Source organism: Macaca nemestrina, chromosome 2 (genome assembly GCF_043159975.1).
Source record: "Macaca nemestrina isolate mMacNem1 chromosome 2, mMacNem.hap1, whole genome shotgun sequence".
NCBI classification, from domain to species: domain Eukaryota; kingdom Metazoa; phylum Chordata; class Mammalia; order Primates; family Cercopithecidae; genus Macaca; species Macaca nemestrina.
Genome location: NC_092126.1, coordinates 182,243,198 through 182,259,956, shown reverse-complemented (window position 1 = coordinate 182,259,956; position 16,759 = coordinate 182,243,198). Strand labels below are relative to the sequence as shown.

General features: G+C 38.6%; 1 protein-coding gene and 1 pseudogene across 9 annotated transcripts in view; one reads left to right on the top strand and one right to left on the bottom strand.

Moving 5' to 3' along the window:
• The window catches only part of LOC105477493 (SUMO specific peptidase 7), a 200,460-nt gene that overhangs the window by 98,709 nt on the left and 84,992 nt on the right, over nt 1–16,759 (bottom strand). For 7 of the 9 annotated variants that reach the window (XM_011734044.3, XM_011734045.3, XM_011734042.3 and 4 more), the window contains one exon: nt 4,036–4,233. The exons of the other annotated variants lie outside the window; for them this stretch is intronic. In XM_011734044.3, the coding sequence (XP_011732346.2) occupies nt 4,036–4,233 (198 nt within the window). The remainder of the gene's footprint in view (nt 1–4,035; nt 4,234–16,759) is intronic. 9 annotated transcript variants of the gene reach the window in all.
• Nucleotides 339–754, top strand: LOC105477492 (protein FAM136A pseudogene; annotated as a pseudogene).

Sequence of the window (16,759 nt, the reverse complement as noted above, 5' to 3'; positions counted from 1 at the left end):
GGTGAGATCATTAACGGCCTTGTGTGCCAAACTAAGAAGTTTGAACTTTATCCAGTAGATTATGTGGAGCCATTGAAAGATGTTAAACTAGTAAGTGGCAAGCAAGATCTACCTTTTAGAATAAATATTTTGACAATATAAAGAATAAAACAAGAAGAAAAAGGCTATGTAAAGGAAACCTAATCAAGTTACTACCATAGTAATAAAAGGCACGAAGTTATTAGGGCTTGAACTGATGTGCTGGCAATAAAGATGGAGAAGAGATCCTTTAAAAGACAGATTTAGGGGTTAAAAATAACTATATATGGTGGCACAGCACGGGGCAGCACAGGGTCACCATGGCAGAGCTACAGCAGCTGCAGGTGCAGGAGGTGGCAGACTCCATGGTGAAGAGTCTGGAGAAAGAGAACATTCAGAAAATGCAAGGTCTCATGGTTCGGTGCAGCACCAGCTGTTGTGAAGACAGCCAGGCCTCCCTGCAGCAGGTGCACCAGTGCATCAAGCGCTGCCATGTGCCTCTGGCTCAAGCCCAGGCTTTGGTCATCAGTGAGTTGGAGAAGTTCCAGGACCGCCTGGCCCGGTGCACCATGCAATGCAATAACACATCCAAAGATTCAATAGATGCAGGAGTAAGGAGCTTCAGGTGAAGCAGCAGCTGGACGGTTGTGTGACCAAGTGTGTGGATGACCACATGCACCTCATCCCAACTACGACCAAGAAGATGAAGGAAGCTCTCTTAGCCATTGGGAAATAAAAATCTTTGCCAGTAGCCATCGGGGCTGAGGGCAAGAACATATTTTTTATAAGGAATTGGGAACTTTAGTCTTTTAAGCAAAGTTTATGAATGAAGAAAGTAAGGATGGCCACAAGTGTAAGGCATATGTCACTTGCCTCTAGACACTGGTTCTTTTATGTTTCAGTCCTAAAAAGTGAAATGGAAAAAAGTGGTCAGAGATATTACAGGAGAGTTTTAGAGCTTATATTTCCTGTGGCCAGCGCTTGTCCTGGCAGTAAGGATCTTCCCTGTAATAAGTCAGAGTCCTCCGAGGCACCAGACTCTTCTTACTACACAGGTACCAACAGGCTGGCAGGTTAGAGTTGGTGGAGTTTGAGGAGAGATATTTTCTCTTTGTTGCCAACATCCTGTTTGCCAGAAGTGTCACCACACCATTTTCCATAAGCTGTGAAACAAAATCCATGAGGTCACTCACTTAGAAGGGAAAAAAGTTTTCTGGGTCTTTGTTTTCTTGGTTTTGTTTAATTTATACAAGGGCATACAAGTTGATTTTAAGATGTGGAATTGGTAGGGAGACTAGATAAGAACTTCGAAAGGGTCCTTGTGGATCCCCATTTCTGGTCATCAAGATGTGGATGTACATTTCTTAAAATTATTACATGCTGCATCTTTCAGCCTGGAGACTGTGCAAAAACATGAGAGGCGACGACACACTAATTATTGGGAAGCATAATTACTGGCTGATGGACCCTGAGGCTGTGTGTAGCAAAATGAAAGGACAATCTTGCAGTAACACTTTCCCCTTGGAAGAGAAAGGGGTTTGACTGTGATATATATTGGTATCTAGGAATGAACAGTAAAAGAGGAGCAGTTGGCTACTTGATTACAAAAGAGTTATGAAGTACTGGATTTGGAAAAACCTGGATTTTATAGAACAGATAGAATGAAAGCCTAAACCTAGCATTGCGTATTTAGCCTCCTGAATTAACAGAGCCCAACTGAGACAAACCCCTGGCAACAGGAAATTCAAGGAAAAAAAAGTAAGCAACTTGGGCTAGGATGAGCTGACTCCTTTAAAGCAAAGGAGAGGCAGCCCCCATTACCAAATGCCATTTCTGCCTGCGGCTGTTGCAACACAGTGTTCCTAACCCAGCATGGCACCTTACTGTTTTGATATCAACCTCACTGTATTTTCACCAACTTATTACTTGAAATGATAATATAGCCTGTCCATTTACTGTTTCCAGACTGTGATATATTTTCCTAGTGGTTTGGTTTCAAAAATAAATAAGGTTTAATTTTCTGCCCCCACCCCCCAAAAAATACATACATACATACATATAACATATATATATGTGTGTGTGTGTGTGTGTGTGTGTGTGTGTTAAATGACTGGATATAAGGATAAGGAAAAAAGAGGAGTCAAAGACAATTCCCAAGTTAAAATTTGTAAGTGGTGTCAATCACTCAGATAGGGAGGGAATACAAAAACAGGTACAAGTTTGAGAAAAGATGAGGTTCTAATGAGTTCACTTGGATACAGGAAGGGGAGCATCACACACCGGGGCCTATTGTGGGGAGGGGTAAGGGGAAGGGATAGCATTAGGAGATATACCTAATGTAAATGACAAGTTAATGGGTGCAGCACACCAACATGGCACATGTATACATATGTAACAAACCTGCACATTGTGCACATGTACCCTAGAACTTAACGTATAATAAAATATATATATTTTTTTAAAAAAAAAAAAAAAAAAAAAAAAAGAAGTTAGAAGAAACAAAAAAAGAAAGAAAGATGAGGTTCTCACTTTACAACAAGTTGAGTTTAGGACACTTGGAATTGAGGAAAGAGGTCTGGACTAGCTGGTAGTTCACCCACTAACTGAACAAAAAACAACAAATATTTTAAAACACAGCAAAAAACAAATTAGAATCTTACTGGGACTCTTTACTTCACATTATATTTAAATTTCATGAACACATCATCTATATGCTAAAAATTCCTAGTGGTAAAACTATTATTCTGAGAGAATGGACCACCACACTGTTCTGATTGGAAAAAGGATAGACACGGGATGAGGACATTGAGGAGTTTGTTGTCATTTGAAGAGAGTTTAAAACTTCCTTTTGAAAGAGTCAAAGATATTAGAAGGTCATTGCTTTAAGTAGCCCCTTTATTTACATCTGTCAGTACAGTAAGAGATTAGTTAACTTGTACTGGGGAGAAAATCTGCTAGAATATAGAATGGGAGCAAGCTGCTTCATAAATTACTGATGCTAAGCTGTCTGACTCTAAGATTTACAGTGTTTTAGAAAATTTAATGTATATCAGGTATGAGCTAATAAGAAATTTCTTCGTTAAACTTAGCTTTTTAAGATTTTTGCCTTTTTTAAAGAATTATCCTCTTTAAGAATTAATGTATAATATGTTCAGATGTTTTGACAAGAATTCTACTTTTATTTTAAAAATAACTGTGTTGAAAGTTAGCAGTTTTTATCTGGGTCTTGGCTTCAAGCACTTATATACTGTCATTCAGATTACTGACCATATAACCAAAGTACTGTGTAGCTAATTATAGGTTATTATAACTGAAAATAAAGTACTTTCCCCCCAAAACATTCATTTAATGGCTGAAACTGTAAATAGTAATATATAAAAGATATTGTTATAGATTCCTAGAGCTAATTCCTAGTTTTCAGCCCCAAACTCCCATGTAATTCTTTCAAAATACACAAAACAAAATTGGTTTTGTTACTTTACAAAATTAAACTGAATATTTACTATTAAAAACCCAGAGGCAATATTTTAACATCATCTCCTTTTTTAAAAATTCATTTAAAATACAAGCTCACAAAAGTCAAAAGTGGTTAGGATCTAGATTAGATAACATTTTGAAAGGATGTTAAAGATGAATAAAATATTAATGCATATATATACACACACATTTATATGCATATAATACATATACACACGTATATATATGTATCTTCATTTTAATCATAAAATAATCCCTAAAAAGATGTGTACATGAATCAAATTATAATAAAATAAGTTAAATGTACTAATGATACTTGTTTTTAAATATAATTCCACATCCATCTGCTTAATGAAGTACAGAGACATCAGCTAACTTTGTAAATTAAGATAGTCAGCTTTAAGATTTGCTTTAGAGTGTGGTATGCCTATATATGCAAATCTTCTTTGAGGTCATTTCAACAATTTTATCGTTAAGAGTACGGGATTCATATTATTTCAAATGTGGTAAGTTGAACAAAATCAATACTGAACGACATACCTTTCAGATAAATTAAGGCTTTGGTGAAGAGGTTCTAATTTTTGACATGTCTCTAGGCTGTCAACAGATGTCGAAGGCAATGAGTCTGATTGCACCTTGTTGGCATCACATAAATTAGCATCGTTTCTAGGTAGGGTCTTTCTGAATTTTCGTCCTAAATCCGTCCATAGGACATTCGTCAACATAACTTTGAGTTGCCTGTTATACACATAAATAATTAGTATATATGGTACTACATATTGTAGAATACATGAATTCATCACAAACTAATATCTCCAGAAATTCTAAATTTCAGTTCTTCAAGTAACTATAGTAAATACCCTAAGAAAAAAGAAAAAATGCCCAACTATTATGAAAGATACCTTAAAAAGTAAAGTCTATTTCACTTAAGTTGAGATTTTCTTCAGAATTCTGTCAAGTGTACTACAACTATCATTACACATGTACAGCTGCTAGACTCCTGGCAATGCATTCATGTTTATTAACAATGTTAGTGGAAGGACAGTGTTCATTTGCAGATCTCATCACAGATGCAACCACTGTTTGCACTAAAAATGTGTTTTTGTTTTAGCATTTGTTGATTCAGAAAACATTATTAAAACTAAGGGTGCACTACTGCATCATTCACATTCTTAAGCTTATAGAGTCTTAAGATACAGATTTAATTTTACCTTATTTCTAAAATAGGTCAACTTATAACATTTACCTTACTGTACCTATACAAATTAAAAAAAGAAAAAAAGACTGATAAATGCAAGCAGTTCCAGCAACAGTTTTGCTCATCATGTTTTACCCATCTTCTCATTCAATACATTTTTATGCTGAATACTTGAATAACTACGTTTAGTTCTGGAATTCCAAAAACTGTGGAATATAGTTTCTGCAGTGGTGTGAACAGGCTACAAATGCACTTAAAACAATGTTAAGTGAGGAATGGCTGAAAGTACTGTGAAATGTTTAATCAGAAGAGTGTCTATTTTAGTACCTATGAAACAGTTTTAGGCATTTTTTGTTTGTTTGCTTAACGAACACAAGAATATTAAGAAACAGCAATATGTTCATGTATTTTCAAGATAAAACAGGAACTCTCAAAAAAAAAAAAAACCACTTGTTTTCAGCAGCCACTTGAGTGTATATCCCCAGACCATCTAGCAGGAAGAGGGTAAAGTCTCCAGCGTACTTCCACAGAACATACTGAAAACTCCAAACATGTTGCACAAAAAAAAAAAAGAAAAAACACCAACATGGCACATGTATACATATGTAACAAACCTGCACGTTGTGCACATGTACCCTAGAACTTAAAGTATAATAAAAAAAAATAAAAAAATAAAAAACTAAATAAAAAATGAAAAATAAATAAATAAATAAAAGTTAAGCTATTAGTTTAAAAATTATTTAAAAATAAATGAGTGACATCTCTATGGATCAATAATAATTCATTCTACAAACACTTACTGAACATCTTCCAGCAAAACAACTATGCTAGTAGAATCTGGAGTTTCTGCTACAAACAAAATAGGTGAGTTTTTGCCTTCATGGGGTGTGCATTACAGAGAAGAATAAACCAATTCATTATTTAATTAGAATTATAATATGTGCTATGAAGAAGAAATACAGATGTTGCATTTCTTCTGAGACAAGTTTCTGAGAATATGACCTTGAAGCTGAAGTCTCAAAGAAGGACAGGCACTATCCAAAGGAAACAAGTAAAAAATGGAGAAAGGTCCAAAAAACAGGACAAAATGAAAATGAGTAAAGCTTCTTCAAAGAAATTAAAGGACTTACCTGACTCATGTATTCAGAATAAAGAGGCAATGTGTCTAAGAATGGGCAGTTAGGCAGGACTTAGCAAACTATATTAAGGATCTGAGACTTTATGTCAACAACAACAGAAATTCACTAGTCTTAATTAGGAAACAGTGAGATCAGAGCTACATTTTTAAAAGATCATTTTGATGTTTATGAAGAATAAAATGGAAGGACTAGGAATAAGAGAGAATAAAAATTAATTTACGGAGATAATGATGACTTTATCAGAGGTAGTTTAGTAGAATGGTGGGAGCAGAAACCAGAATACGGTGGGCTCAATAAAGGGAAAGGAGCAAAGGAGAAATATGGTTGTGAAAGTGAAAAATAAGACAAGACCTGAAAATAGACGTGAGAAGCAGGAAAGGGTTTTTAGTCAGTTATTGGTTGATTAGCTAGTTTAAGATAGGAAATTTTTGTGTAAGTTTAAATGCTTATGGGAAGCACGTAAGGGTTGAAGACACAGAAGGCAGGATAATTAACACAGTAAGTTTCCTAAGAAATTGCGTAAGTGCTAATATTTATTGAACATGTACTATATACCAGGCACTGTGCTAAGCATTTTATAACAATTTATTTCATTTAATCCTCACAACCACTCCATGAGGGGCTTAAAAATTATTCTTCTCGTGCAGTTGAGAAAACCAAGATAGACTGATTAATATCTAAGTAAACAAGTGAGTATTGAAAATGGGATCCAGAACCATACACTCTCAAATTTCTTGCCAGCCCTCTTAACTGCTTCACACTACACTGGTTTATGATAGGAGAAGAGGCATTCCTTTCATCCCTCCAAGGAGAAGGAACCAAGACCTCTTAAAAGCGATAGGAAAGATAAAGGATCATAGGTTTGAAAAAAGTTTTCAAATAATCATTGTAGAGAGGGGGAACACAAGCTTACTAAAGAAACGCAGTAAGGCTGTCTTACAGTTAAGACATCCCTGTGAGATTAACACATTCATAATGCCACAAATATCCTTTTTTTCCGCAGACAGATAATTGAGTTCACAGATGATTATTAATTGCAAAGAGGAAAAGGTGTCTTTACAATGAACAGATCTGGCAGGCACCGTCTTATGCAAGTGATCAAACATAGGACTACTAAGAGTGAAACAACCAGAAATTATGTATCCTGATAGGTGCAATAAGAAGTACATGATATCAGGTATGAAATATTCCTGCCAAAAATGTAACCTGGCCCTAATCATAAGGGTAAGCCCAGAAAAATAATAAAAATATAGACTATGAGGCATTCTACAGAACAACTGGTCTGGACTCCTCAAAACTCAATGTCATGGTTAAAAGGAAAAGGGCAGAGCAGATGGGAACTCTTCTAGATTAAGAGACTAATGGGGTATAATAACCAAATACAATGCATGAACCTGAATTTGATTCTATTAGGTAGGTACAAAAGTAACTGCGGTTTTTGGCCAAATAGATTTAAAAATAAATAAATAAAAGACATTTTGGGAACACTCAGGAAATTCTGATTGTGGATTTTATAGCAGATGATGATATGAAATTACTGTTAATTTTCTTGATAGTATATTATAATTTTTATGTAAGAGAATGTCATTGTTCTTAGGAAAACCAAGCTGAAGTATCTGAAGATAAAACACCATGATGCCTGCAACTTACTCTCAAATGGTTCCCCCAAAAATGTATGTATACGTGTATGTATACATGTACATATGTGATGCCCATCATCTATATACACGCATAAAAAGAGACCGAGAGATGGCAAACGTGCCAAAATGTTTAAAGACTATTAGTCTATTATTTATAAGTTTTACAACTGTACATTTTAAAATTCTAAATGACCAAATAAAAATGCAAACAAAACTTTAAGGAAATTTATTTTAAGGATAAAATGTAATTAAGTCTAATGGAAAAACTATATGACTTAGGTATTTGCTAAATTATTGGGGAAATTATTATCTCCATGGTAATTTTAATAATTTCAAATATGAGACTATTCAATGTTGGGAAAAAGTCATTTTTCTATTCATTCAGACCAAATAAGTATTTACGTTGGAAAACAACAAATCATTGGTAATTTTATTGATTATTCTAATAGTGAGTCTCTAAATGAGAAGGACAATTTGGCTTCTCCACGAAAATACTTATTTCATGTTTGACTTTATTATAATTTGTCTGACTAAAAATATCTGGCAACAGAAGTCAGTAATCTTTTTCCCCCAAACTAATAAGGTGAAAAAATTCTAAACATCTGCAACATTTAAGTGTCATAAGATTTTTCTGTATACCAGAAGAGAAACTTAAGAGTAAAGAGCAACATTCAAACCAGGCAAAATAAAACCTAAATTTAGTATTTAGGGATATATACTTAGCTAACAATACTATCTAAGAAAAATAAGAAAGTAATTACTTTGAAAGTTAGGGGAGTGGTTCTCATTAAAGCAGGGGTCCCCAGCCCCCAGGCTGCCTTGTACCAATCTGTGGCCTGTTAGGAACTGGGCCACACAGCAGGAGGTGAACAGTGGGTGAGCGAGCATTACCGCCTGAGCTCTGCCTCCTGTCAGATCAGCAGCAGCATTAGATTCACATAGGAGCACGAACCCTATTGTGAACTTCACATGCAAGGGATCTAACTTGTGCACTCCTTATGAGAATCTAAAGCCTGATGATCTGAGGTGGAAGAGTTTCATGCCTAAACCACTCCCCACAACACCCACCCACCCCCACTCTCAACCCCATCCATGGAAAAACTGTCTTCCACGAAACCAGTCCCTGGTGCCAAAAAAGGTTGGGGACTGCTGCTTTAAAGGGTTATCATTTTCAGGGGTTGAGAACTTCTGAGGCAGTTTTCTGTTTTGTTCCTCAGTGGTGGTTAAAATCTACCTTGTTAAAAATACATTAAATTTAATGAATGATTCATTGAACTGTTTAACTTTCAGTATTTTTTTGTTAGTTACATTATATTTCACAGTACAAATGAAAAGTAAAAGGCAGCTAAACAGAGAACTCCACCTAACCCAACAATCTATACACTTAGGTAGGCTGGTTCCTGTTACTTGCCGAGGCTTTTTAGAACCATCCAATTATCTATTTACAAAATGTCCCTTTGAAAGCTCCAAACCATTATACTAACACTCACTTAATTTTTTATGAGGGGAAATGATCATGATCCATATACTCAGATTCTTTAAAAAATAGCATTCCTAAAAAATAAGAAACATACTGTATCTTTTCAGTTTTACATATGAGAAATTTTATAATTGTAGGAAGACCCAACATAATCACAGCAGAAAATAAAATAACGTTTTTTGCCTATTAATAAAAAAAAACACTGATTTTCCAGAAAACCTCAATTTTTAAAAATTTTTCAACAAAAGTAATTTATCAATGAATACATAAACATGACTTAATTATAAAGCTTGGCCAAATAAATTCAGATATCAGAGAAAAGAATCCTCCCTCAGACTTAGAGTCCTACATTTTGATTCTAGAAAATAAACTAACAATTGGGATGAAGGCATTGTTTTCATTAATTTGTCATAATTTTATTTAGAGTATTTCTTGTCCTTCAAAAAAAATGGAGAAAACATTTGGACACTTCACCAAAAAAACGCACAAATGGCCAACATGCATACAAAAAGACGTTCAATATTATGAATCTTATCTTCCTAGTCTTTAAAAAAAAAGTTTTAAAGAGGAGGAAGGAGCAAAAGAAATTCAACAGATATTCTAGAGAAGATTCTTTAAAGTCCAATAAAGCACATGAAAAAATGTTCAACATCATCAGTCATCAAGGAAATGCAATTAAAACCACAAACGGATACTACTACACCTCCATTAGAAAGGATGATCATAAAGAGGCTGACCATATAAGTGTTGGCAGGGGTGTGGAGAAAATGAAACCCTCCTACATGGCTAGTGGTGGGAATGTAATATGGCACAATCACTTACAGCAGTCTGACAGTTTCTTACGAAGTTAGGAATGCACCTACCATATGACCCAGCAATCCAACTCCTAGGTATTGACCCAAAAGAAATGAAAACAGGCTCCCAACACAATGGCTGACTAGACAGGTGGAATAGCTACCACCCAGGGACCAAGACGATGAGTGCACTCCTAATAGATCTTCAGAGGGAAGGCACAGAGACTGGATGGAGGGAAGACACAGAAGCCAGGCTGAAGGTGGGAACCTTGCACAGGGCTACCATGTACCAGGACTCATTCATAGCCCCCAGTGACTCTGGGGGGCAATGGGTGAGTTGAACTGGCAAGGAGCAATCCACTCTCCTGAAGGGTCTCCAGAATCCCAGCAGGAGGAGACCCCTCAACCACCACGGACACTTGAGTTGACAGGGAGAGCTGCTTAGAGAAGTGGTAGGAGCAGCACACCAGCTGATGTGGAGCCTAGAAGGTTTGGTGCAGGAGAGTCTGTAGCAGAGGATGGCCAGTGAAGGCCATCACCCTAGGCTCGACTTGCTCCCATAAGAGACTTGAGCCCTAGGGGAACTGCTGGACCTGAACTCTGCAGGGTTGTCTTGCCTATCAAACAAGGCCAGTCTGACCTGACCATCCTTGGTCTGTGGCCACTCCCAGGGCTGCAGTCTGGTGGAGTCTGCTTGCAGGGCAGCACTGGATGCCCTGGGGTCCTGTATCATAGCTCCTGCACTGGAGGACCTGCCTAACAGGGAGAGAGCTCCAGTGGGGTGGCCCCCAAAACCATGCACAAGCCTGCCACTCCCTCCACACACTGCAGCTTCCCCTGGGCCCATGGCAACCCCCCCTCCTCCACCCCGCACATTGCTTTGCTGATGTAGATGTGTGCAGCAAGGTTTTGCTTTCCTTGCCCCAGCAGCATGTGACTATGCATGCACCCTGCCCTGCCACTGTGGGAGTGCAGTCCATCCCCCTCTCCCCACTGACCACCATTGCAGTGCAAGCCATGGCGAGCACAGAGCCAGCCAACCTTGCCCCTGGAAGTACCTCACCCTTGCACCAACACTGCCAGGAAGTGAAGCCAGGCACAAAGAACAGCACACCTTCCCCCACCCTGAGCAACCATCCCTGCCTACAGCACACAGAGAAAGCACAAAGACCTGTACCCACCAGCACCACCACACCAGTGCCAACACCACCAACAGCACAACCACCCACACAGTCACCAGCAGGGATTCCTGCTACCCCGCCAGCCACATTGCCTCTGCCACTGTGGTGAACACTCACATGAAGGCAGGCACCCTGGCACCCACTAGCACCCTGCCATAGCCAACGGACATGCACAAGGCCACACTGTGTGATATGGTTTGGCTGTGCCCCCACCCAAATCTCATCTTCCCACATGTTGTGGGAGGGACCTAGTGGGAGTTCATTGAATCATAAGGGCAGTTTCCTCATACTGTTCTCATGGAAGTGAATACATCTCACAAGATCTAATGGTTTTATAAAGGGAAACCCCTTTCACTTGGTTTTCGTTCCCTCTTGTCTACCACCATGTAAGACGTTCCTTTCACCTTCTGCCATAATTGTGAGTCCCTGCAAAGCCACATGGAACTGTGAGTCCATTAAACCTCTTTTTCTTTATAAATTAGAGTCAAGGGTATGCCTTTATCAGCAGCCTAAGAACACACTAATACACTGCCACTGCTGCTGGCACATGCAAATGAGGATACATCCAGCTGCCACTGCACTACAAAATGCTTTGGCTGACACCACCCATTGGAGAGTAGTGACCAGCAGTCCAGGAGCACCTCAGCCCCCTAGAACAGTGGATTCCTAACCTTGAGGTACCAAAGAACAAAGTTGGGGTCTGATACAAGTCCCACAGAGTTGAAGCACACAGTCCAGGAGGAGTTGGGAGCTGAGTGGTGGTACCCTAAAATCTTCCAGAAACAAAGCCAGTTGGCTGACTCCACCTTATACCACAATCAAACCCTCAAGGTCATCAAATAAGATAAAAGAAAAACACTCTACCCAAAGGTTAGCAAATTCAAAGACTGAAGGAACATGAGCCCACAAAGATGAGAAAGAACCAGCAAAAGAACACTGACAACTCAAAAAGCCCGAGTGCCTTCTTTCTTCCAAAGAACCGAACCATCTCTCCAGCAAGGGTTCTGAACTAGGCTGAGATAGCTGAAATGACAGAATAGAATTCAGAATATGCGTAGGAATGACGATCATTGAGATGCAAGAGTATGTTGAAAACCAATCCAAGGAAGCTAAGAATCACAATAAAACACTGCAGGAGCTGACAGACAAAATAGTCAGTACACAAAGAAACCAATCAACCTGATACAGCTGAAAAATATACAAGAATTTCATAATGCAATCACAAGTATTAACAGCAGAATAGACCAAGTGGAGCAAAGAATCTCAGTGCCTGAAGACTGACTTTCTGAAATAAGACAGAAATAAGACAGTCGGACAAAAATAGAGAAAAAAGAATAGAAAGAAACAAAACCTCCGAGAAATAAGGGATTATGTAAAGAGACTAAATCTACAACTCACTAGTGTACCTGAAAGAGATGGAGAGATGGTAACCAACATGGAAAACATATTTCTGAATATCGTCCATGAGAACCTCCCCAACCTAATCAGAGAGGCCAACATTCCCCAACCTATCATTAATGGGTTCTGTCACCCATGAGAACTTCCCCAACCTAGCTAGAGAGGCCTAGCAGAGAACCCGAGTAAGATATTTCACAAGAAGATCATCCCAAAGACACATAATCATAGGATTCTACAAGGTCAAAATGAAAGAAAAAATGTTACAGGCAGCTAAAAAGTTCAGGTCACCTACAAAGGGAAGCCCATCAGACTAACAGCAGACATCTCAGCAGAAACCATAAAAGCCAGAACAGGTTAGGGAACAGTATTCAATGTTCTTAAAGAAAATAAATTCCAACCCAAAATTTGATATGCAGCCAAACTAAGCTTCATAAGTGAAGGAGAAATAAGATATATATATATACATTTTTTTTTTTTTTTTTGAGATAGTCTCACTCTGTCGCCCAGGCTGGAGTGCAGTGGCGCCATCTTGGCTCACTGCAACCTCTGCCTCCCGGGCTCAAGTGATTCTCCTGCCTCAGCCTCCTGAGTAGCTGGGATTACAGGCACCTGCCACCATGCCCAGCTAATTTTTTCATTTTCAGTAGGGACAGGGTTTCACCATGTTGGCCAGGCTGATCTTGAACGTCAGACCTCAAGTGATCCTCCCACCTCAGCCTCCCAAAGTGCTGGGATTACAGACGTAAGCGACGGCATCCGGCCTGAGAAGATTCTTTTCAGACAAGCAAAAGCCGAGGAAAATGGTTACCATGCAACCTGCCTTGGAAGAGCTCCTGAAAGAAGCACTAAATATGGAAAGGAAACAACGTTACCAGCCACTAGGAAAACACACTGCAGTACACAGACCAGTGACACTATAAAAGAACTACAGAAACAAGTCTGCATAATAACTAGCTAACATCCCCAACTCATTCTATGAGGCCAGTATCATTCTGATACAAAAACTTGGCAGAGACAAAATGAAAAATTTAAGGCCAATATCCTTTATGAATATCAACGCAAAAGTCTTCAACAAAATACAGGCAAATCAAATCCAGCAGCATATCAAAAAGCATATCAAAAAGCAGGCTTTATACCTGGGAATGAAAGGGTGGTTCAACATATGCAAATCAGAAATTTGAGGCCAGGTGCAGTTGCTCACACCTGTAGTCTTAGCACTTTGGGAGACCAAGGCAAGAGGACTGCCTGAGCTCAGGGGTTTGAGACTAGCCTGGGCAACATGGCAAAACCCCATCTCTACTAAAAATACAAGAAATTAACCGGGAGTGGTGGTGCACACCTGTAGTCTCAACTACTCGAGAAGCTAAAGCACGAGAATTGCTTAAACCCGGGAGGTGGCGGTTGCAGCAATCCCAGATAGCACCACTGAACTCCAGGCTGGGTGACAGAGCAAGACTCTGTCTCAAAAAAAAAAAAAAAAATTGATTCATCACATATACAGAACTAAAGACAAAAACCACATAATTACTTAAATACATGCAACATTGAATTTCTGTGGGACCTGGCAAAATGCACCTCTGATTTCATTCAGGTACAATGCATCAGCACAGAATTTCCTTTTTCTTTTTCTTTTCTTTTGAAGAAAATAATATCAAATAAATTTTTTTATTTTTATTATTGTACTTTAAGGTCTGGGGTACATGTGCACAACATGCAGGTTTGTTACATAGGTATACATGTGCCATGGTGGTTTGCTGCACTCATGCACTCGTCATTTACATTAGGTATTTCTCCTAATGCTATCCCTCCCCCGGTCCCCACCCCACAACAAGTCCTGGTGTGTGATGTTCCCTGCCCTGTGTCCATGTGTTCTCATTGTTCGACCCCCACTAATGAGTAAGAACATGCAGTGTTTGGTTTTCTCTTCCTGTGTTACTTTTGTGAGAATGATGGTTTCCAGTTTCATCCATGCTCTGGCAAAGGACATGAAATCATCCTTTTTTATGGCTGCATAGTATTGCATGGTGTATATGTGCCACATTTTCTTTATCCAGTCTATCACTGATGTGCATTTGGGTTGGTTCCAAGTCTTTGCTATTGTGAATAGTGCTGCAATAAACATACATGTGCATGTGTCTTTATAGTAGAATGATTTATAACCCTTTGAGTATATACCTAGTAATGGGACTGCTAGGTCAAATGGCATTTCTAGTTCTACATCCTTAAGGAATCACCACACTATTTCCACAATGGTTGAACTAATTTACACTCCCACCAACAGTGTAAAAGTGTTCCTATTTCTCCACATCCTCTCCAGCATCTGTTGTTTCCTGACTTTTTAATGATCGCCATTCTAACCGGCGTGAGATGGTATCTCATTGTGGTTTTAATTTGCATTTCTCAAATGACCAGTGATGATGAGCATTTTTTTTCAGAAGTTTGTTGGCTGCATAAATGTCTTCTCTTGAGAAGTGTCTTTTCATACCCTTTGCCCACCTTTTGATGGTGTTCTTTTTTTTTCTTGTAAATTTGTTTAAGTTCTTGGTAGATTCTGGGTATTAGCCCTTTGTCAGATGGATAGATTGCAAAAATTTTCTCCCATTCCATAGGTTGCCTGTTCATTCTTCTGATAGTTTCTTTTGCCGTGCAAAAACTCTTTAGTTTAATTAGATCCCATTTGTCTATTTTGGCTTTTGTTGCCATTGCTTTTGGTGTTTTAGTCATGAAATCTTTGCCCATGCCTATGTACTGAATGGTACTGCCTAGGTTTTCTTCCAGGGTTTTTATAATATTAGGTCTTACATTTAAGTCTTTAATCCATCTTGAGATAATTTTTGTATAAGGTGTAAGGAAGGAGTCCAGTTTCAGCTCTCGGCATATGGCTAGCCAGTTTACCCAACACCATTTATTAAATAGGGAATCCTTTCCCCGTTGCTTTTGCCAGGTTTGTCGAAGATCAGATGGTTGTAGATGTGTGGTGTTATTTCTGAGGTCTCTGTTCTGTTCCATTGGTCTATATCTCTGTTTTGGTACCAGTACCATGATGCTTTGGTTACTGTAGCCTTGCAGTATAGTTTGAAGTCAGGTAGCATGATGCCTCCAGCTTTGTTCTTTTTGCTTAGGATAGTCTTGGCAATGTGGGCTCTTTTTCGGTTCCATATGAACTTTAAAGTAATTTTTTTCCAATTCTGTGAAGAAAGTGAGTGGTAGCTTGATGGAGATAGCACTGAATCTATAACTTTGGGCAGTATGGCCATTTTCACAATATTGATTCTTCCTACCCATGGGCATGGAATGTTTTTCCATTTGTTTGTGTCCTCTTTTATTTCCTGGAGCAGTGGTTTGTAGTTCTCCTTGAAGAGATCCTTCACATCCTGCGTAAGTTGGATTCCTAGGTATTTTATTCTCTTTGTAGCAATTATGAACTGGAGTTCACTCATGATTTGGCTCTCTGTTTGTCTGTTATTGGTGTAGAGGAATGCTTGTGATTTTTGCACACTGATTTTGTATCCTGAGACTTTGCTGAAGTTGCTTATCAGATTAAGGAGATTTGGGGCTGAGACGATGGGGTTTCCTAAACATACAATCATGTCATCTGCACGCAAAGACAATTTGACTTCCTCTTTTCCTATCTGACTATCCTTTATTTCTTTCTCTTGCCTGACTGCCCTGGCCAGAACCTCCAATACTATGCTGAATAGGAGTGGTGAGAGAGGGCATCGTTGTCTTGTGCTGGTTTTCAAAGGGAATGCTTCCAGCTTTTGCCGATTCAGTATGATATTGGCTGTGGCTTTGTCATAAATAGCTCTTATTATTTTGAGACACGTTCCATCAATGCCTAGTTTATTGAGAGTTTTTAGCATGAAGGGCTGTTGAATTTGTCAAAGGCCTTTTCTGCATCTATTGAGATGATCATGTGGTTTTTGTCGTTGGTTCTGTTTATGTGATGGATTACATTTATTGATTTGTATATGTTGAACCAGCCTTGCATCCCAGGGATGAAGCAGACTTGATTATGGTGGATAAGCTTTTTGATGTGCTGCTGGATTCGGTTTGCCCATGTTTTATTGAGGATTTTCACGTTGATTTCATCAGAGATATTGGCCTAAAATTTTTTTTTTCTGTTGTGCTTCTGCCAGGTTTTGGTATCAGGATGATACTGGACTCATAAAATGAGTTAAGGAGATTTCCCTCTTTTTCTGTTGATTGGAATAGTTTCAGAAGGAATGGTGCCAGCTCCTCTTTGTATTATCTCTGATAGAATTCAGCTGTGAATCCATCTGGTCCTAGACTTTTTTGGTTGTCAGGCTATTAGTTATCACCTCAATTTCAGGGACTGTTATTGGTCTATTCAGAGATTCAATTTCTTCCTGGTTTAGTCTTGGGAGGTATATTTGTCCAGGAATTTATTCATTTCTTCTAGATTTTTTAGTT